Source organism: Zophobas morio, unplaced genomic scaffold (genome assembly GCF_036711695.1).
Source record: "Zophobas morio isolate AGI-343-1 ecotype UQ-CSIRO unplaced genomic scaffold, CSIRO_AGI_Zmor_V1 ptg000004l, whole genome shotgun sequence".
In the NCBI taxonomy this organism is placed as follows: Eukaryota; Metazoa; Arthropoda; class Insecta; order Coleoptera; family Tenebrionidae; genus Zophobas; species Zophobas morio.
Window position 1 is genome coordinate 7,894,547 of NW_026972109.1, and position 23,252 is coordinate 7,917,798.

General features: G+C 33.5%; 1 protein-coding gene across 1 annotated transcript in view; it reads right to left on the reverse strand.

Annotated features, from left to right (window-relative positions):
• LOC135140275 (ABC transporter G family member 20) overlaps positions 1-20,161 on the reverse strand; it is a 30,554-nt gene extending 10,393 nt beyond the window's left edge. The window contains exon 1 of the mRNA XM_064070770.1: positions 19,686-20,161. Coding sequence (XP_063926840.1) covers positions 19,686-19,768 — 83 coding nt within the window. The 5' untranslated portion in view covers positions 19,769-20,161. The remainder of the gene's footprint in view (positions 1-19,685) is intronic.
• Between the last annotated feature and the right edge of the window lie 3,091 nt (positions 20,162-23,252).

Genomic DNA, 23,252 nt, shown 5'->3' on the forward strand with positions numbered 1-23,252 from the left:
TTCAAATAGACTTAGTAACTGAAAATCTTGTTAATGCATACATTATGAGCTATTTTACTCCACAAAATTAAGCAGATTTTAAGTGAGAACCAAGATAGTATTGTAGACAAATAACTGGTTGTCACGCATAGGTTGCCATCAGATTAAATTTTTTTCTCAATGTTGAAAATTTTATGGATTATTTTATGTGAAAAAGTTAGACATCGAAAACAAGATACTGAAAAAAAGGTATTTTATTTTCACAGTTTATAACTGTTTTAACTTTTTGGGACAAAATTTGTTATTCAACTTGTGAGAGGCACGATTTTGTAGAAAAAAAGTTGTATCATAGATTATAGTCTACGCAAAATTTATTTTGCACCATAAAAGTCACTTTTAGCAACAAATATTGCAAAAACTTGTAAGTATGTCACAGGCTTGTTATTTTGTTGTAAAAAAAAAATTCTCAGGGTCAACGCCTGTTCCATAAAATGTTAATGGTCCCGGATAAAGATTGATGAAAAATTCTCTTTGAGAACGAATTTTCTAAAAATCTCGAAATGGCCATAAACGGTCAAACAATGCATACCGAAAATGTGAGATTCTTGAAAAGTTCCCTAAAAATCCTCAAAAATTCTGACGAGATAATTCAAAAAACAAAGTGTTATAAGTTCCGGATCAAGATTTAACTTTTTAGTTATTTTTTTATCTTTTTTTATTATTTGATTTATATTGTCCTGTAATAGGGTTATCTGTTGGACAATAAAGATAAAAAAAATATTTAATTCTGTTTGAAAATGATTTTTTTTAAGTTCTCTAACTCTTCAGAAAAAAAATTATACTGAAAAACAAACTATGATTTCCGAAAAGTTGTCCAAAAAAGCCTCAAAAAATCGGAATTTATATACCCGACAAGCTGGTCCAAAAAACATACGAGTGTTGACGGTCTCCGGCAAAGATTTTGGAAAAATTCTGTTTAAAAATTGGATTTTTAAAAATTCATGCGGGGAGTATTGAGAAATAGAAATTTTTGAAAAATTGACTAAAAAATCTCAAAAAATTTTGGAATATTGATCTCGACAAGCTGATTCGAAGAAGATTTATGAAAAATTGTGTTTGAAAATGATTTTTTTAAATATCTCGAAAGCTCGAAAAAATGTCAAAAAATTCCCACGTGTATTGAAAAATTTTGATTTTTAAAAAGTTGTCAAACATTCTGAAAAATTTTTAGGATATAGATCACGAGTCAAGGTCTATGAAAAATTCTGTTTGAAAATGATTTTTTTTTAATCTCCGAAAACAGTCAAAAAATTCATACCCAAAAATTGAAACCTGGTCTAAAAATAATTTTTTTAAATTTAACTATCTCGAAAGGTTGGCAAAAGATCGAAAAAATAATACTGAAAAGTTGACATTTTTGAAAGGTTGCCTAAAATCCTCAAAAAATTCTGAGATATACATAGATATCAACAAGCTGATTCGAAAACATATATCCCGAATCCAGATTTTCGAAAAATTCGGTTTGAACCTGGACTTTTTCAAGAATCTCGAAATCTTGGAAACAATGAAAAAGTTAAAAAAATTGAACAATTGAAATTTTTGAAATGTTGCCGAAAAATACTCAAAAAATTCTGGGATATAAGTACATCTCGACAAGTTGATTCCAAAAACACCAACTGTTAAAGATCCTCGACAAAAATTTTCCGAAAATTCGGTTTGAAAATGATTTTTTTTAAATTCTCCTATCTCGAAAGCTCGAAAAAATGTCAAAAAATTCTTACGAGGGATATTGAAAAATTGAGATTTTTAAAAAGTTCTCAAAAAATTCTGGGATATCGATCCCAACAAGCTGATTCAAAAAACATAAAGTGCCAACGGTCACGAACCAAGATCTACGAAAAATTCTATTTGAGAATGATTTTTTTTAATTTAAATCTCCGAAAAATAGTCAAAAAATACATACTCAAAAATTGAGATCTTTCAAAAGTTGCCAAAAATTTTCAAAAATTTCTCTTAATCTCGACGAATTGATCCGATAAATAGTTATATAATTTTCATGCAAGATTTTCGAAAAATTCGTTTTGAAAATTAATTTTTTTAATTTAAATATCTATTGAAAAATTGAAATTTTTGAAAAGTTGCCTAAAAATCCTCAAAAAAGTCAGGGATATAAACCGCGACGAGTTGATTCCAAAACCATATACCGGATCAAGATTTTTGAGAAATTCGATTTGAAAATGGATTTTTTTATATCTCAAAATCTCGAAAAACAGTCAAAAAATTCAAAAAAATTAAAAACAGAAATTTGTTAAATATTGCCTGAACAAAGAATTCTGAGGAATAGATTTCGATAAGCTTATTTGAGGAACAAAAATGTTGATGGTCCTCAATCAAGATTTTCGAAAAAATCGGTTTAAAAATTGATTTTTTTAAATAAGATCTCGAATCTAGGAAAACATAAAAAAAAATTGAAAAATTAAAAAACTGAAATTTTTTAAATATTACCTTAACAAACAATTCTGAGAAATAGATCTCGAAATCTCCGAAAAAAATTCATACTGAAAAATTGAGATTTCTACGTAAAAATCCTCAAGAAAACCTGGGATTTATATCCCAATGAGCTGATTAAAAAAATATAAAGTGTTGAAGTTTTCCGGCCACGATTTTCGAAGAATTCTGTTTGAAAATGATTTTTTTTAAATATCTCGAAATCTCCGGAAAAAATCCATAGTGAAAAATTGAGATTTCTGAAAAGTTGCCTAAAAATTCTTAAGATATCGATAAGCTGGTCTAAAAAATATAGTGTTGAAGGTCTTCTGAAAAACAGAATTTTTTAAAAGTTGCCCAAAAATTCTCAAAAAAATTTGGCATACAAAATTCCACAAGCAATTTTAATGATCGCGGATCAAGATTTATAAACAATTCTGTTTGAAAATGATTTTTGAAATACATATCTCGAAATCTCCGAAGACGATCAAAAATTGCACAGACTAAAAAATTGAGATTTTTAAAAAATTGCCTAAAAATCCTCAAAATAGTCAGGGTCAACGAGCTGATTTGAAAACATATACCGGATCAAGATTTTCGAAAAATTCAGTTTGAAAATAGATTTTATTAAATATCTCGAAATCTCGAAAAACAGTCAAAAATTAAAAAAAATTAAAATTTTTAAAATGTTGCCTAATTATTCTCAAAGAATTCTGAGCTGATTCAAAAAATTCAAAGGGCAGAAAAATGTATGCGGGGAGTATTGAAAAACTGAGACATTATAAAAGTTACCTAAAAATTCTCAAAAAAAATTGGGAAATAAATCTCGACAAAATTGCACAGAGATTGCAAAATTGAGATTTTTGAAAAATTGCCTACAAATCCTCAAAATAGTCATCAGAGATATAGATCTCGACGAGCTGATTCGAAACATCGTATCCTGGATCAAGATTTTCGGAAAATTCGGTTTGAAAATGGATTTTTTTAAATATCTTGAAATTTCGAGAAAAACAGTCAAAAATTCAAAAATTTAAAAACTGAAATTTTTAAAATACTGCTTGAACAAAGAATTCTGAGAAGTAGATCTCGACAAGGTGATTTCAGGAACATAGTGTTGATGGTCCCGGATCAAGATTTACGAAAAATAAAAATTTTATTTGAAAATATTTTTTTAAATCTATTGAAATCTCCGAAAACGGTCAAAAAATGAATACTGAAAAACTGAGGTTTTTGAAAAGTTGCCTAAAAGTTCTCAAAAAAATTTGAGGTATAAATCTTGAAAAGTTGATTCGAAGAACATAAAATTTTAGTGATCGCGGATTTATAAAAATCTCTGTTTGAAAATGATTTTTTAAATATTTCAAAATTTCTGAAGACGGTCAAAAATTGCACAGAGACTGAAAAACTGAGATTTTGGAAAAGTCGTATAAAATCATCCTCAAAAATTTCTGGCATATATAAGATTTTGGAAAAATTGAACAAATAATGACACATCCATTCAAACCCAAAGTTTAAAATAAGAATGATTATTGGATTATCCGCTTAGACATTTTTGTGGTAAAAGCATCTGCTTATTTCCACTGTTTCTGGGAACCACCAGTGGTAAAGTGAAAGAAAATTCAAAAAACAACATTTGAATGATTAAATATTCAAATAAATTAAATGACGTCATATTCATCCAAGTGAATGTTGTGTCTTCTTCAAATTTAGGAATCTATCCAAAAAAAGAACTCGTCTGAGTTTTGCGTGAAGATAATTGTTTCCTTTCGATTTCAAAACAAATTTAAACCGTTTACTACCACCATTTACTCTACCGTTTCCCCCCAAGCCCAATTATTTTTTCATTAAATTGCCGCTCGCAAACCACATTATTTTTTCGTTTTCGTCATCTGCTCTCCTATTCGTCCTTGATTCGACTTAAACCAGCATAATTATATCTTACCGTCGGCTTTATTCTATTCCAATTACGCAAACGTGGTTGCAACCAAGAAAAAATCAAATTGATTCGTTTTCTTACGTTATTGTTAACTCGATCAAAGGTTAATTAAAAACTCGTGTAATTTTCTCGCAATTTATGTTAATAGACAACAATACTGTTTGACTAAGTACAGTACTGTGTAAAGTGACAAAATACATTAAAAAACGAGTGGTAATTTATCGCATTTTTTTATTCGTGGTAGTGCGTCGTTTCAGCACTAATTACAACAATTAGTTTTTCGCACGGTGCTTTTGGAAGGTCGAAGAACGAGAAGAAACTCTTCACATGGGTCAGACTCATATTTTATTTCTATTTGCGTATACGATGTGCGAAATCAACAAGATCTGCTGATAGTTTACAATGGAAGAACAACGACTGCTAAAAATGTTAATATCCATTGTATTGTAAGCTTTTCAGCAGGAATTTACAGCGTGATGACGCTCGAGCGTGGAATATTCCTGCTGGTTTACGAGAGACACTCTACTGGGGAAACCCAGGTCATCGGAACCGTAGAGTCGCATAACTGGGTCGTTCAATCACGGAGCGACGAAAGTCTAAAACCGATTTTTAGATTTCGTGGGTACTTTCAGCTTACATAAAGCTAAAAAAAGTTGCGTCAATTGCCTAATAATAGTCGTTTCGTAGCTACTTGTTTCAGCCATGACTAATCAAAGAATGTCATTTTTTTACTGCAATTTTTAATTAATTCGTTAATAAATGGTAGCAGAATCCAAAGTTGACGGCTTTTCTACCTGCTCGCGTTTTGGCAGACCCGGCCAACTACTATGCATATTATTCAGATTTTTAAATCCAGTCTGCTGGTGTTAATTGGAGCAATAATGCTTGAACGATCTCCATGGTAAAGACCATTGTCAATTTGCAGCAAATCTCAGGGTTGAGGAAAATGCACTCACTGGTTCATTCATTTAAGTGCTACAATAAAATAATTTTATGATGTTTTGAAAGCCGACTACAACCTACACAACACCAACAAGTAGTGTACGATATAAAATTTTATTAGTATGCAAAAAATTTGTTTACTTCCAATGTTTTATGCTACACCTTGTAACGATGGACAACGTTTTATTCAGTATTTCATCGACTTAGCAACGATTTAATCGCTTATTACGTTGCCTTGGGTACATTTGTTTAAAAACTGATATCATTTTAAACCGGTTCCTGATGGCGTTTTTTGTAATAAAAAAACCATTTGGATAACTGACATGCAAGAATGACAACTCTGTATATTTGTTTTTTTTAATTTCAATAGCAACAACTAAAAAAGCTGTGGATTATTAACAAACCGACAAATTAGTACTTTTCCCATTTTTATAAAAAATATACCGGGTGTTCTCTTTAAAATAAATAATTTTACATTTTAATTTAAAATGTTTTTTAACAACACCATAATTAGTGGTGTAGTACTCCCTTTTGTTTGACTACTGAAATATTTTTTCTGGTTTTTACTTCCGCTGAAAAACCTCTTGCGGTTTTGACTCATTTACTTATGGAATGTACTTCATATGCTTGAAAACGTGATTTCACGCCCACTGTTACAGTTTCTCGTTGAACTGGTGGGAGTTTGTCATTTTCTATAATTTTTATTGCTGCTTAGATCTCATACTGTGTTGAAACTATTATCTATATATCGTGCGAATTTCTTATTTAGTATGTCGTAATCATTTTCAAATGTGTTCACCTGAAAGCCTGTAACTTTCCAACTATTTGAATAATTGTTTTATTGGTGCGTATTTTAAGCTGTTGACTGAATAATCGAGGCGAGCAACTTTGCACTGAAAAATATAATAATCAAAACAGGAATACCAGTTTGGATTTGCGGCACTAAATTAAGCAGACTCGATTTAATTTTATAAGTGTCACTGTAAATGGGAATTAATTTTTCTGGTATTGCAACGTTGCCAGTTTTACTTCACCGGTAGTAATTTCAAGGACAACAGGACTTCCTAAATCTAATGTTCAAACCTTGTTCGTGTTACGCTTCATATGTGGGCATAACCCGACCAATCTGGTGCGCAAATTTTTGCTTGCGAAAATGTCAATTATACGACCTTCCTGTTCCCAAGACGATACTAAAACTCATAACGATTTTAATTAATGTAAATATATACAATTTCTTGTAATTACAGTTTGTCCATGCTTAGTTATTATTTATTATTGACTAAAATGCGACTTTTTGTGAAATTTGATAAACTATAGGTCTCTTGAAAAGTGAAGAGAATTTTTATTGTTTCAACCCTAAACATGATGATCTGCTAAAGCTTTTAGTCAATCTAAACTTGCTCGCTGCGCTCGTATTCTAATGGTGCGTATTTTTTTTTTTTTTCTTGCAATAGAACTTAAACAACTTCGCTAAAACTCTGTCCTGCACAGTTCTTTGAGAATAATGCTGAAAAAAAAGAAGTTTAAAATGCGAGCTCAGCGAGCACGTTCAGGTCTAACTTAAAAAAATATTTATTGATGTTGTTATTTAAAAATGCGAATTTAAAGATTAAAACCTAAGTAATTCATTCCTAAATGTTTTCATGACACTAAATTAATTCAAAAAAGAACATTCAGAATTTTTATTAATGAGAGATTTTTTTAGTGTCTATAAAAAGTGAATCTAGAAAATGTTTATGAATACTAAAGTCGGAGAGACACCAGCAACCTGAACGCCTGAACGGCTCGCTGCGCTCGCATTCTAATCTTTTTTTTATTAATATAATGCTGAGATTGTACTACAATATAAAAAATTGACAGTATATACGAGACTTAATTCACCCAGTAGTAAAGTAGGGTCCACTAAATAATGAACAATGACTTTCAATTCAGTGAAAGTCACCAATAACCGCCTACAATGATACAATGATACAGCTCTGTCCTCTGTTTCCATGAATGAGATCCAAATAAACACATTTCGGTTATAATGATGAACCACGTCCGATTCACAATATTTCACTATTTGGAGGACTCTACTTTACATAATTTGTAGAAGAAAAGTGGCCGATTTAAGTTGATTACTACAAAAATTTACCATTTTAGACATGTTTTAAATTTTTTGTTGTTGAAATAAGTCTGCACATATTAAGAATAACTCAGCACAAAAAGTATCCCCGCCCACCCGCCCTATCTCAATTGTGATGATTTTCTTATTCACCGTGAACTAAGGGGGCGGAGCTTAACTGCAAAATCCTTATTTCTCTAAGAAAAATTAAAAACATGTTTTTGAGTATCGTGTTATTCAAAGAATACTATGTATATTAAGAAAAATAAAGCCAAAGATTAGACCTCACCCATACCCGCCCCGATCTCAATTCTCGATGTATTTTTCATTCGATGTCATATCGAGGGCCTGGGCTTAATTGCAAGATCCATATTTGTTTAGACGAATTTACCATTTTAAACATGTTTTAAGTTTCTTGTTTTGAAAAAACGACTACGTACATTAAGAAAACAGGCAAAATATAAACCCCACCCACCCGCCCTATCTCAATTGTGATGATTTTTTTTTTAATCCTCGAGAGCCAAAGGAGCAGAATTTAACTGCAAAATTGTTATTATTTCTCTACAAGAAATTACCATGTAAGACATGTTTTTGAGTATCGCCTTATTCAAAGAATACTGTATATATTAAGAAAAAATTAAGGCCAAAGATTAAGTCCCACCCAGACCTGCCCTGATCTAAATATTAATGAAGTTTTGATTCGTTGGCAAACCCAGGGGCGGAGCCTAATTGCAAAATCCATATTTCCTTACAAACATTTACCATTTTAAACGTGTTGTAAGTTTCTAAGAATAAAAAAATCATCACAATAAAGATGGGGTGGGTGGGGCTTATAGTTTGCCCTTTTTTTTTAATTTACATAGTATTCTTTGAACAACACGATACTCAAAAACATGTTTTTAATTTCTTGTAAAGAAATAAGTATTTTGCAGTTAAACTCCGCCCCCTTGATTCACGGCCAATAAAAAAAATCATCACAATTGAGATAGGGCGAGTGGGCGGGCTGACATTTTTCCTTTTTGTTTCAATATGTGTAGACTTCTTTTCACAATATGAAACTTAAAATATGTTTAAAATGGAAAATTTGTATAAGAAAATATCGATTTTGCAATTAGGCTCCGCCCCATAATCGCAAAATCTATATTTCCTTGCAAAAATGTACCATTTTAACCATGTTTTAAGTTTCCTGTTGCGAAAAGAGGGCTATGTATATTAAGAAAAAAGACTAAACTTCCCTCGCCCTTCAAGTACAGTCCAAAGAATTCCGCTTCTTTGAAAAATTATATAAAAAAAAATAGTTTTCTGATAAACTTTGTATAGTAAAAACCACTGGTGTAAATGACAAATTCCAAGGAAGTTCAGTGAGAGTAAACCGCAAAAAGAACGATTAGAATGCGAGCGCAGCGAGCACGTTCAGGTATAATTTTATAGTGTTTATAAAAAGTGAATCTGGAAAATGTTGTGAATACTAAAGTCGGAGAAACACCAACAACCTGAACGTGCTCGTTGCGCGCGCATTCTAAATGTTTATTTTTTGCAGAGATAACTCTAGAGATTTTTATTATTACAACTAAACCTAGAAAGCTTCGCTAAGACACTTTATTATTCATGTCGATGCAACTAAACTTCAAAAAAGAACGCTTAAAATGCGAGCGCAGCGAGCACGTGCAGGTATTATTAAAAATAATTCACTGCTATCCTTGAGAAGCTAAATTATTAACAAAAACAATTGGTCTAAAGTTATTTAGACAAAACTTCCCTATGAATGCGTTGAATGAATTTTTTAAGAGGGGTAAACGGATAAATTTTGCTTAGACGTGCTTACGATAACCAAAAAACATTTGCACGATTTCAGAGCATTCACACCTGTGGCTGTCTAACAAACAACACACTTAATTAACTTAAGTAAATCTATACAACAGTCGCCAATAAGTAGGTTATGACAAGGGTTTATTAAACTGTGGTAATAAATTACACGGAGTGATGGATAAATTGGTATTTAACTCATAGATTATATTACTTCGAAGTCGCATGATGTCACACTTCTTACCGATTTTTTACTCGTCTGTTTAAAAGTTTGTGTAATTATAAACAGTAATTTTTTTTAATCCGTTACGTAAAATTAATATAAGTGGATTTTTTACTTCTGCAAAGTACTTGAACCGTGTATAATTAAAGCTTACGTTATTAGTGCAACAAGTGGTTCTTATTAAAAATATAAAATAAAAAAAAAAATGAAAAAGCAGGTAGTATTGAAAATATGCTACAAAGCGGTAATGAGAATGCATAAATTTGACAATGCAGCAAGAAATGTCGTCATACTTAAATCTTCCAAACTGGAGCGAGTACACCGGGCATTACAGCAGAAGGACATCTGCAACGTCAGGAATGTTGACGATCTAGTTTCAACTAGACTCCACTAGTACCCACGAAGTTTTTTAAATACAACTTTTCTGGTATCTTTATTATGATTGTAAATAAATAAATACAAAATTGATTACTTAATTTAAAAGACAGAAAAAAAGGAAAACTTTTTCAAGAGCAAATATTCTATGATACAAATGTAAAAATTCCTGTTATGATTTCAAAATTTTAATAACTTAACTGCTGTGTCACTCTTTTTGGTAATTTTAATATGTAAATTCCAATTTACACCACAACGTGTCACAATTTATTAGCTCACTGTCATCATCGAACAAACTGGCATAAATTATCAGTTTGCTAATATTGTGAAATTGTTAAATGATTGACCGCAACAAGTGGATGCTTATAATTACAGTATTATTAAAGTGAAAAATGATCTATAATAAATCCCTTCATTGATCCAAAAATCAATTATTAATACAAACAGTGTACCATTGACATGATTAACACTTTGTTCGGTAATCATCTTAACCTAACTTCTATTTTTGACAAACAACAAACCATTTATTTGTTTGTTTGTCTATTTAATCGGTGACGTAGATGAAAAATTCGAGGGTGTTCCACTACTTATTAAATAACCATGCACTCGTAACTGTACCATTTTATAATCCGATTATCAACACCATTTCTCTGTCTCTCTATCTCCCTCTCTCTCTCACACCATGACTTTGCCTTTTCTGCGAAACTCCATTGTGCAAGAGACAGAATGACCAACAACAATGACTAACCGCACTCACTTTTACCCCACCAGTGCTCCATTTAACCAAAGACACAAAATCATCCGAAAACCCTGTTATATAAAATCAAAACAAGCAAGTCGGAGGATCGGGTTTTCCACGAGTCAAACAAAGACAGAGAAGAGTTATGCAGGATAGCTCAAAGTGGGTTAAGTTACATAAGCCTGAGAGTTTGATCAGGAAACAGAATTACTTTCTCCACAGCCCTGGGCACATCCTATACACATGAAAGCTCTTGCCACCGTGAGGAAATCCGCACGGTACAACTATGTACCAGATATGCGACATTTAAATGCCGCTCTTTTTACATAATGATCCGACCACATGCGTCAACTTGGCCCAGACATAATAAAGCTTGCGATAGAGAGAAAGGAGGAGCCACAAAATAAAGCTGAAATTAAACAAATTAATTTGACAAACATCAGGTAGTCAACTTAAGTCGGTGTACAATTTGTTATTTAAATTTTGTTGTGTTTTTCAAGCACTTGCAATGTTATTAGTAATTAAATTACAATTCCCCATTAATTGTTTTATTTTTTGGTCTGTTGTCTTGGTAATTCATTGTCTATAATTAAATTTGAAATGCCACTGCGCACGATAGGTAGCTGCATTAAAGAAATTAGGGACGAAAAATTTTTTGTAGTAAAAGGAATATATTTTTTTTTAATTTGCAATGTAAATTATTCAGCAGTGAATACTAAAACCAAATTTGCACTTCGTTATCATATCTACGGTTTTACTTTACAAATGCCGGCGGATGCACCCACGCTTACTAAACCGCGGTTTTCGGACGCACCCTTAACCCTGGCTTCGACGCCTCACCGGAAGGTCTTGCAACATTTTGTTCTTGTGAAGTGGAACACGTGTGTTATGATTTTAGCACACTTTTGCAACGTCGTCAAGGCTATTTTGCAACGTTGGCGCTCATACTAATTGGAAGTAATATGTCCGACGCATACATTAGCGAAATTCGTTGGTCGTTCGCCGTGTGCGGATGATAAAAAATTGTTTGTTGCTCGTGTGAAAAACGGCAAAGTTGAAAACCTTGAAGCGACGATCGTAAGAATTTGGTATAATGGCTGGAAGACATCATTTACATAGAATGTGGGAAATTTCTGTTGGATTATGTTTTTCGTCTGGGTTTGAGGTTGGGTGTGCGGTGGAAGTAGGTGATGGAGCCCTTGGAACTAATTTATGGGTGCTGATGGTATCGTGGAGTCGGGGCTGGTTTAATTGTTTGATTTGTGGCTTTGTTTTGTATGAGATTGTTTAATTCTTAATTAAATTCCTTAAGCGTTAGTCGGCTATTATGGGATGAGTTTTCACTATGAAATGTGTTGGTTTTAACTGTGGGTTATGCGTTTGACGTAGTAAACAGTCACGAGCTTCGTGCGCGTATAATTCGTTATAACACAGTATATTACTCAGATCTAGTGCGATAACAGTATTTGATTTTGCGGAATTCTTTTTACTTTTCTGTGATAACCTCTATGGGGTAAAAACAATACATGGAAGACAATGGTCACAGTGTAATAGAAAAAAAAGAAGGTTTCACCTTCTTAAAAAAAATATTTGGCGCCCCGGAGAAGGTTTTACATTTTTAAAAAAGACAATTGGGATCCCCGAGAAGGTTTCACATTAAAAAAAAGACTTTTGTAGCCACCTAGAAGGTTTTACATAAAAAAAGACAGTTGGGGCCCCTGAGATGGTTTCACATTCGTAAAAAAGACATTTAGGGCCCCTTGAGAAGGTTTTACATTTTTAAAAAAGATAGTTGGGACTCCCGAGAAGGTTTCACATTCTTAAAAAATACATTTGGCGCCTCCGACAAGATTTTACAATTACAAAAAAGACAGTTGAGTCCCCCGAGAACATTCCATATTCAATAAAAGACATTTGGCACCCCTGAGAAGGTTTTACATTTTCAAGAGAATTCATTTGGAGCCCCCGAGAACTTTTACATTTTTAAAAAGACAGTCGGAACCCCCGAGAAAGTTTCACAATAAAAAAAAGACATTTGGCGCCTTTGAGAAGGTTTTACATTTTCAAAAAAGTACAATTGGAATCCCCGAGAAGGTTTCACATTAAAAAAAAAGACATTTGGAGCCATCTAGAAGGTTTTACATTAAAAAAGAGACAGTTGGGACGCCAGAGATGGTTTCACATTCGTAAAAAATACATTTAGGGCTCCTTGAGAAGGTTTTACATTTTTAAAAAAGATAGTTGGGACCTCCGAGAAGGTTTTACATTAAAAAAAAAGACCGTTGGGACTCCCGAGAAGGTTTCACATTCTTAAAAAATACATTTGGCGCCCCCGAGAAGATTTTACAATTACAAAAAGACAGTTGGGTCCCCCGAGAAGATTTCATATTCAAAAAAAGACATTTGGCACCCCTGAGAAGGTTTTACATTTTTAAGAGAATTCATTTGGAGCCCCCGAGAACTTTTACATTTTTAAAAAGACAGTCGGAACCCCCGAGAAAGTTTCACAATAAAAAAAAAACATTTGGGGCCCCCGTGAAGGCTTTACATTAAAAAAAAAAACAGTTGGAACTCTCGAGAAGGTTTCACATTCTTAAAAAAATACATTTGGCGCCCCCGAGAAGGTTTTACAATTAGAAAAAGACAGTTGGGACCCCCGAGAATATTTCATATTCAAAAAAAGACATTTGGCACCCCTGAGAATGTTTTACATTTTTAAGAGAATTCATTTGGAACCCCCGAGAACTTTTACATTTTTAAAAAGACAGTCGGAACCCCCGAGAAGGTTTCACAATGAAAAAAAAAACATTTGGGGCCACCGAGAAGGTTTTACATTAAAAAAAAAACAGTCGGAACCCCCGAGAAGGTTTTACATTTTTAAAAAAGACAGTTGGGAGCCCCGAGAAGGTTTCAGATTAAAAAAAAAGACATTTGGCGCCCTCAAGAATGTTTTACAATTAGAAAAAGACAGTTGGGACCCCCGAGAAGATTTCATATTCAAAAAAAGACATTTGGCACCCCTGAGAATGTTTTACATTTTTAAGAGAATTCATTTGGAACCCCCGAGAACTTTTAAATACAATATAGCTATTAAAAATGCAAAAAAACAAGCTAATGATAACTATATTAGATTAAACAAAAATAGTCCTAAAGCAATGTGGAAATTGATCAAATGTAAAAATCCCAAAAAACAACCTAAACAAACTTTTGCCATAACACCTGATGAATTTAATGCCTTTTTTACAAATATTGCTACAGACATCATTTCAACCTTGGCTCCCCCAAAATTTGATCCCATTAGCTTAATGATAAATATACCTAATATAAATACCTCATTTAATTTTAAACAAGTAACTTATATCCAAGTACGAGATGCTTTTGTTAGCTTACGAAATACTAATTCGAAAGACATTTATGGATTTACAGTACCACTTATTAAATCCCTTAAAGACATATTAATACAACCGCTTACCAATCTGATAAACTCCTGCATTGAAGTGAATTTATTCCCTGATTGTCTCAAACGAGCCAGTGTGGTTCCTATATACAAAAAAGGCGATCCTGATGATATTGGCAATTACAGGCCAATATCATTATTACCAATTTTTTCGAAAATATTTGAGAAACTAATGCTACAGCAGATTACGGAATATCTAAACAAATATAACCTTCTGACATTACAACAATTTGGTTTCCGTAAAGGCCTCTCTACTTCTACAGCCATCAGTGCACTAGTCGATAAGATAATCCAGAGCTTTGAACGTAAAGAATATTACTCAACCCATTTCTTAGATCTCAGTAAGGCTTTTGATTGCGTAACTCACGATATTCTGTTAAGAAAATTATATTACTATAATTTCCAACCACCCAGTATAAATCTGATTATGAGTTACCTTAAAAATAGAACGCAAAGCGTATCCATTGAAAACAGATCATCTTGTACTTATTCTGTTAATTATGGGGTTCCTCAAGGGTCCATTTTGGGACCAATATTGTTCTTGCTATATACAAATGATCTTCCAGACTACCTTAAAAAAGTTGATGTAACTCTCTACGCTGATGATACTTGCATTGGTACAGCAGGAGTAACTGCCGACCTTGCCTTCAACGCCAATCAAAATTCTATGAAGAAAGCCGCAGAGTGATTCAGTGCAAATAGACTCCATTTAAATAAAACAAAATGTGTCTCAATGCTCTTCACATTAAGACCCTGCGAATGTTCCATTGAATGTGCGGAATATACAAAGTACTTAGGAGTCATTATCGATAAGGAACTTACTTGGTGTCAGCACGGTAATTATATGTCAGATAAAATTTCAAAAAATACCTTCCTTTTAAGAAATTTGGCTAATAATCTTTCTTTAAACTGTTTATGTATGGCCTATTATGCTCTGATACACTCTCTTCTCAATTATTCCATTTTAGTCTAGGGGCACTCATCATCTTTATCACGACTCTTTCAACTACAACGAAGATCAATCAGAATAATAGCTAATATAGGATACAGAGAAGATTGTAGAGAGTACCTACTTCAAGTCACTAAAAATACTTACACTTCCTTCGCTTTATATTTATCGATGTTTGGAATTTATTACTCGGCATACAGAATTATATCCCAAAGTCAACCTCTATCACAACTACAGGACTAGACACGAGGATATTTGTTTCAGAAACTTGCGTCTCACTAAGTCGAGGGATGCCATTAATTATTTTTGCATAAAATTTTTGAACATTTTGCCTGACGAAGTACGTAGATACAACAGTCATGATTTTCTAAAAAATGTGAAACAATATTTGATACGAAGGGCATTTTATTCATTAGATGAATACCTAAATAATAATTTTAAAGACCTGGTGTTACTATCGAGTGGTGCTTAATTTATTATATAGTAGATCATATATATTTAGGTATAGAGTTAATTCTAATTTGTTTCTTTTAAAAATTGTTATTTGTTTTTATAAAATTATGTTCGATGTATTTACTAGCTTCTTCTGACGTGTGTAAAATTTTTTATTAGCACAAATAAAGATTTATTATTATTATTATTATTTTACATTTTTAAAAAGACAGTCGGAACCCCCGAAAAGGTTTCACAATGAAAAAAAGACATTTGGGGCCCCCCAGAAGGCTTTACATTAAAAAAAAACAGTCGGAACCCCCGAGAAGGCTTTACATTAAAAAAAAACAGTTGGAACCCCCGAGAAAACTTGACATTTTTAAAAAATACATTTGGCCCCCCCGAGAAGGTTTTACATTTTTAAAAAGGATAATTGGAACCTTCGAGAAGGTTTCACATAAAAAAGACATTTGACGGCCCTGAGAAGGTTTACCTTTTTAAAAAAGATGGTTGGGACCTCCGAGAAGGTTTCACATTTTTAAAGAAGACAGTTGGGACCCCCGAGAAGGTTTTACATTAAAAAAAGACAGTTGGGACCCCTGAGATGGTTTCACATTCGTAAAAAATACATTTAGGGCCCCTCGAGAAGGTTTTTCATTTTTTAAAAAGACAGTTGGGGCCCCCGAGAAGGTTTTACATTTTTGAAAAGATATTTGGGACCCCCAAGAAGGTTTCACATAAAAAAACACATTTGGCGCCCTGAGAAGGTTTTAAATTTTTAAAAAAGACAGATGGGACCCTCGAGAAGGTTTCACATTCTTAAAAACATACATTTGGGGTCCCCGAGAAGGTTTGATATTCTTAAAAAAAGAGACGCCCGAGAAGATTTCACATTAAAATAAAAGACAATTGGCACCCCCGAGAAGGTTTTACAATTTTAAAACAGACATTTGACGCCCCCGAGAAGGTTTTACATTTTTAAATAAAGAGGGGCGTATTCTCACCGTTTCGAGAAGTGGGGTAATTTCATCAATAAAAAATTTGATATGACGTTATAAACATAGACAATACACAATGTTAAAGAAAATGAAAGAAAAACGAAAGGCCAGTTTGGAATCGAACGCGCGACGTCCGGTTCGCATTCCTGACTCGTAACCACTAAACCACGACCGCGATCCCTGACGCTGATGGTAAACTGTTATACATTATGTTTTTGGAAACATTTTGACGGTTAGGGAAAAACTCAAAGCGGATTCGGACAACACACTTTAGGACTATATTGTTGTGTAACAATTAAATCAAATAAACATAGAATTCTTTGAAATGACGTCATCAATTTGTCAGTGGGGATGATTAGCAAAATTTTGGTTAGTATTTAACCATCTACATGATATTTCTAAAATACATACAAAATTTGACCACAATCAGTCCAGCAGTTAGGTGATTTCGATTAATAAAAATGGATACAGACACTAGACAGACAGACAGACGCAAACGAGAGACTACTTTTTCGTACTCTAAGGGTCAGGAAACGTCGGGAAAATATAAAAGATTACTATACTTCCTTAGCTTACGCTCGGGGAATATAAATAAACATTTTTGAGCAAAGTAAAATTTTCTAACACTGTTCGCTAATGAGACGATTATTAAGAAGAATATTGATTATTGTATTAAATTTGTGAGTAAGAGAAATTCCCCGTTTCTACTGGATACTAACATAAGCCACAAATTTTTTTATTAATCGTATTAACATTTGGAAATTGTTATAGTCTACTGATTTCATTGAAATGAATATATTACACCATATTCCTTCGGTTTGTGTAAAATATAACGAGCAAATGATGTGGTAATGAATTTATAAAAAGTTAACCATGGGTCACCGAGAATTTTCCATAAACCAAGGCATATCTGAACACTTTCTATATCAATGGCATGAATGTGACAATCTTTATTTTTATAGTTACTATTATTACAGAAGTGATTTTTTAACTTCTGCATGATTAAATCAAGAAGGGTATACCCCAGTGTACTAGACTGCACGTGTCGGAATTGACATGCGTGTTCTTGCTTGATAATGTTGACCGGAACATTTTCAAATGGGAAAATCGCTGGAAATACAAACATAACCTTGCCCTTTATCACTGGATTCATATTTTGCAAGCAATTGTTAATAATTGTTAAAAAAAACATCGTAAAATCTAATTTTATGATCTTTCAAAAAAGCGGGACTTGTTGACTTGCACTTCAAACGTCAGAGAAGTTCTATCGAAAAAAACTTCGACCAATTTTTGTAACCTGTTCCACCATTAGTGTCGTAATGACGACATTAAAATACAATTTCGAGTTAAAAACAGATATTTATGAAAATTGGCGACATTCCAGTGCATTCTTAACTGATGACTAATTATCGGGTAATTTTAAAAAATTGTCTCAGATTTTTATCCATCTTTTAATATATTGTTACATAGTGCGTAAGAACTTAAAAAACAAATATTGAAAGCATTTTTATGCGTCGCTGAAGAACGGATGGACAAACACACGTAAAACAAACGTGACGATTACTTCTTATAAACACTTTATGGAGACATCACAATGGTGAGTCAATCATATTTGCTACATACTTGCAAAATAATTGGCAAATAATGATGAAATAACGTTTCCTGTCACTAAAAAATGTTAAAAGTCACCTGACTGCATTTACCAGTTTTGTTTTTTTGGCTATAAATGTACATAACTAAACGTAAAACAAGCACAAAAATAAAAAAAATGTCTAGGTATAGAAACAACCAGAATCAAACAGAAATCACACAACAAATGTAATCATTGACACTAAATGAAAAGATTGTTATTCCATCTCAAAGAAAATGATTCACTAAAATTTCAAGAAGCACTCGTTGCATAATTCGTCAATATAACACTTAAAATATGTCAAAATTTCAACATCTCATATGTAATAGAGAAATCCGTTATTGCAAGACCGCCACAATTACAAATGTTTTGAATAAAGTACAAAGACCATTTCAACTTTATTGCTACCGCTTCATGGCCATAAGTTGGCGTTGTAAATTTTCAAAATTCCGAGCTCTTTAATTTAACAATGATAATTTATTCTAGAGGGGATTGGTTTATAAACAAGTTTCCGACAACGTAAACAAGTAGGAAGCGTGGATTTCATCGTTTTGTTATCTCCTTTTTTTGGTCGGAAAATAACCGCTGGATAGTTAAAACCACTACTGGCGTTTTCGTATTCATAATCATATAATAACCTTGTGGAAAAATCTAAAAAATGACCACGATATTTTAACCACCTCCAAGAGTCTGTTCACAATTAAGTAGAAAGTTTTCCTTAGAGAACGACTGGATTTACCAATAGATTTAATGAATCACATTTCCTTAATTAATTACGTGCTGTAGCCATAATTGAAACGTAGCACCAGAATTGGAGCTTTTCTCTATTATTATCTAATAATAAATCGAAGATTAATTTTCGACAAATATCAACACTAACTGACATAATCAGGTGTATAGTAGAGCACAGAATTATAGAGATAGCTTATCGTTGATACAGTGATAAACTAACCTACTTGGTTGGGTGGTGGTGGATGCAACGAACAAGCGTATAATAGTCGTTCTTCGCAGAAATGGCCACTTTTACGGTAACTTTGTGGTAATTAGCAAATGAGAAAGTGATCCAATTAATCACTACATGAACACGTGCTGTTCAAGGTGGAAGAACAATGCAAAATTAGTTGGTGTATAAATCTTGAAATCGATGATTTATCTCACACATCCCACCAAACCGGTGAACCAAACCACTTTACATAACACTCGTTTTCCTCGCGATCTTGCTTTTCCATATTATCTAACTTTCTTCTCATTAATTTTTATTTCACTCAAACCTGTTCGGTTATTTCATATTTTTCCCGTAATTAAGTCCAGTCGTTCGCCACTGGTTTCATTATCAGTTTCCAGTTTCTACTTGCATTTTTCATTGACTTCCACTTAACCTAGGAATTTGAATGCATGTCTTGCCGCAAAGTATCGCACCTTTTTCGTCTCCACTTTCGTTTTCGAATTAAGTAACAATAATCGTCCTCGAGCGAGCGCGTGCGTTTCGCGCAAAGTCCGACCGCCTCAGGGCTCCGCTCGCGACCCCTCGTCGTTCGCGTAGCGCCCAAGCGATTTTTGTGAAACTGAAACTTTCACATTTCAGCTTTCAGAATCCGCGGCCTTGTGACGCAACGCACAATACGCACCTTAGGGCATTGTTGCTCCAGCTGAACATCCTCTTGAGCTTGTCGCTGTTGGCCGAGCCAGAGTCCTCCGCACTCGCCGACATGTCGAAGACGCGATTTCCAGAACACTCCGTCTAGGTCACAACATGTTGAGGAACTGGCGGAAAACTGAGGAGCGAGTCAAGGAGCGGTGCTGCGTCACTTGTCGATGCTCGTGAATGTTTGATGAGGGTTGACGCACCCTCTCGACGATAGGAGACGCGATTTGGTGGTTTCTTGGATACGACTGCTGCTTTCGACGCGAGGCGATAGAAAGTGAACAAGATGCCTTTCTATCGTATTATTGGTCACACTCAGGTGCTAAGACGTTGCGTGCAACGAACTGCAGACCATTCTTCGACGGACAAATGAAAGTTGGCGCTAGGGAGGGAAACACTTTTGGTTTCTACCAAAAGCTGATAATGTGTGCTGACATAACGCGAACACTGCATCCAGAGTTCGGTAATTGTGGCGCGGTTATAAAAGACTAATGATGAAATGGTGCGGAGGAATGCGGCGAGGAACAGGGGCCACCCGGAAAATGGGTGATGGTGTTGGTTATCAGCGGACAGGTTTCTGAGAAGACGCCCTTGACTTCTGGACGATAGGGACGATAGTTACCAAAAGATGGTTTTCCGAATAGACACGGTTGTATTAACTGATGTGGAGAGTTTTGCGTTGTTTACTTTTCTGTGGTGTCCTAATGGAGTGTCACCCACTGTCCTACTTTTTTATGGTCGGTCACCATATCCTTTTATCGAGTATTTTGTCTCAGAGCAACGTTTGCATCATTTTTGAGAAAGCTTCCCTAATATACAAATTTGCCTTAATTCGTCCTTTCTTTTCTCTTTCAAATTAACTTTAATCTTTTGTGTTTGTGTGATCAACAACAATTTCTGGCAAGTACTAGAAATTTTAAGTAATTTCGCCTACTTCGAAACAGTCTAATCGATTTCACTTCTTCAACTATTTCGAACTTTACTGATTTTGAAAGTCTGTGATTTCGGTTGTCACAAATTTATCAATTCAGAATCAAGTTTCGATTTTAATATCTTCTTGTCTTGCTTTTGAATTCTGAGAAGTTATGACTGGATTTAATGACAGGTGTGGGTATTTTTCCACCTAACTCTACCTTCTCTGTGTTCTTAACAGTACTTTTTCTCTGACTTAGTTCCAGAGTCCAAGGCCGAGTTACTTAGCTAATTTTTTAATTCACCTACATTTGTCTTACCTCTGTACAGAAAAGCACATGACAAGTATTAAGCAACGTTATCTACGAGGGAATTTTTTAGAATAAATATTTAAACGCCTGGGGTTCTATTCCAGAGCTCGATATTTCACACTCTAGTCCCCTTTTCAAACACTGCCAAAATTAGAATCTTTTTAGATAAAAAACTACTTTGTTATTTCTTCTTGTCAGAAAACAAACAAATAGCCACGTTTTTTTTAAATACAGGGTGTCCCAAAAATAGGGTAATGGAAGATTTTACATCCCTGTGAATTAGTGAAAACATTCTCTGTTGTAGTTTAAAAGAACTCATTTAGAGCTGAATACAATTGAAAATTATATAGGTACACGTGTTTTGTTTGAAAGTTACAAAACTTTTTTTATGACATTTTCGAGCTTATCTCTACGGAAGCTTTTCTTCAATTATTGTTGGATAAACTAACAAATTCCGTACCAAAAAAGATGTCCCTCCAAAAAATTTAAAAAAACTACTCAAAAAGTTCGAACATGTACAATTGTACATATTTCCATTAGTGGGGAAACTACTTTGGAATTTTTAAATACAACAATTTTAGCTAGTACATGCTAAGATAAAACAGATTTTGGCAAATGACATATCCTCTAAGAAAAGAGAGGGTGGGTAAGCGGGGCTAATATCTGCTAAAACAAGACTAATTTTGACAAATGATATACCTTCTAAGAAAAGAGAGGGTGGGTGGGCGGGGCTAGTACTTGCTAAGATAACACTGATTTTGGCGAATGAAATATCCTCTAAGAGAAGAGAGGGTGGGTGGGCGGGGCTAGTACCTGCTAAGATAAAACTGATCTTGGCAAATGAGATACTTTCTAAGAAAAGAGAGGGTAGGTGGGCGGGCCTAGGACCTGCTAAGATAAAACTGATTTAAGCAAATGACATATCCTCTAAGAAATTTTATTAAATTATTATAAGAAAATACACTAGAGCCTCCAAAGCATTTTCAAATTCTTTCCAAACGAGAATACCTAGAACGTCAAAATTGTTAAATTCTTAAAAAAAAAAACGTTCCAAAATGAACTCGAAAACAAGTCAGGTCAGAATTTTTCGATAACAGAACACCGAAGTCCCCAAAATTGTTTTAAATAATTTACAAAAAAATCTCCATGGGCTCCCAAAATAATACACCACGGGTACCTAAGAGTCTCCCGAATTAAAAAAAAACTTTGAAAACTTTGGCAATTTTCGATACGTCGAAGATTTTTTACTGCTTACTCGATTTTTGCTGATTTATACCTTCGCTCTATTATCAGGGAAACATTATTGTTAAATGGAATTTTATCAAATTATTACAAGAACAACACAACCGTCTCTTTGTACATTCTAACTGAATTGATAATTAAACATGGTCATGGGCGAGAGAAATATTAAATAAAAGGTTTATTACTAATTATTGTGATAATGAATGTGTTGTTTAGTGGTTTAACGTAGCAAAATAACCAATTTTAGAATCATTATAACTCCATCAAAATGAGAGAAGGATTTTTTTTACTATTTTTCCCAGACTCACCAGTTGATTGTTAAGAGCGTAGCGGAGAGTTAATCCGCCGTTTTCCAGATACCCGGTATATTTAGAAACAAAATGAATTCTAACTTTACATGAATTTTATCAGACTGGTTTAAAAAAGTTTTTTAATAGTCCACGATAAAAATTAACTCTTTGGCACAGCCTGTATATTGACCTCGATTTTCCTAGTCGACCAATTATTTTTTAGTAAATTTGCCTCTTGAGTGATAAAATTTACTTTATTTGCTTCTACTACAATGACCAATTTTGATTTTAACTTCTTCCAACTACTGTATTCGTTTTATTTTCATTTTTGTGATTTTTGTCTCTTTTTGTAGCCATTTTTTTGCATTTCTTTTGCCACTTTTGTAGTCATCTTTTATTGTTGTTTGTTTTATCACTTTTTGTACTTTTTTAGACTTCTTGTCGCTTTTTTGACCTACATATTTCTTTTTCTCATTTTTGTTAAGTTTTTCTCGCATTTTGTAAGCGTTTTTTGGTTTTAATGACAGTTTTGTAGTCGCCTTTTTTACTGTTCTTTGTGGACTCTTTTGTCATTTGTTACTCTACTTTTGTGACCTTATTTTGTCGCCACTTTCACTCCATTCTTTTGTCTCATTTTTTATTCTCTTTCTTTAACCGCATTTATTTTTGTATCATTTTTAGATCTGTGTCTTTAGTCACTTTTGGTAGTTGCATTTTTCCCATTTTTCATTAACTTCTTATCCTCTTTCCATTGCCTTGTGTTGCATTTTTTGCCTGTATATGGATAAAAATCTT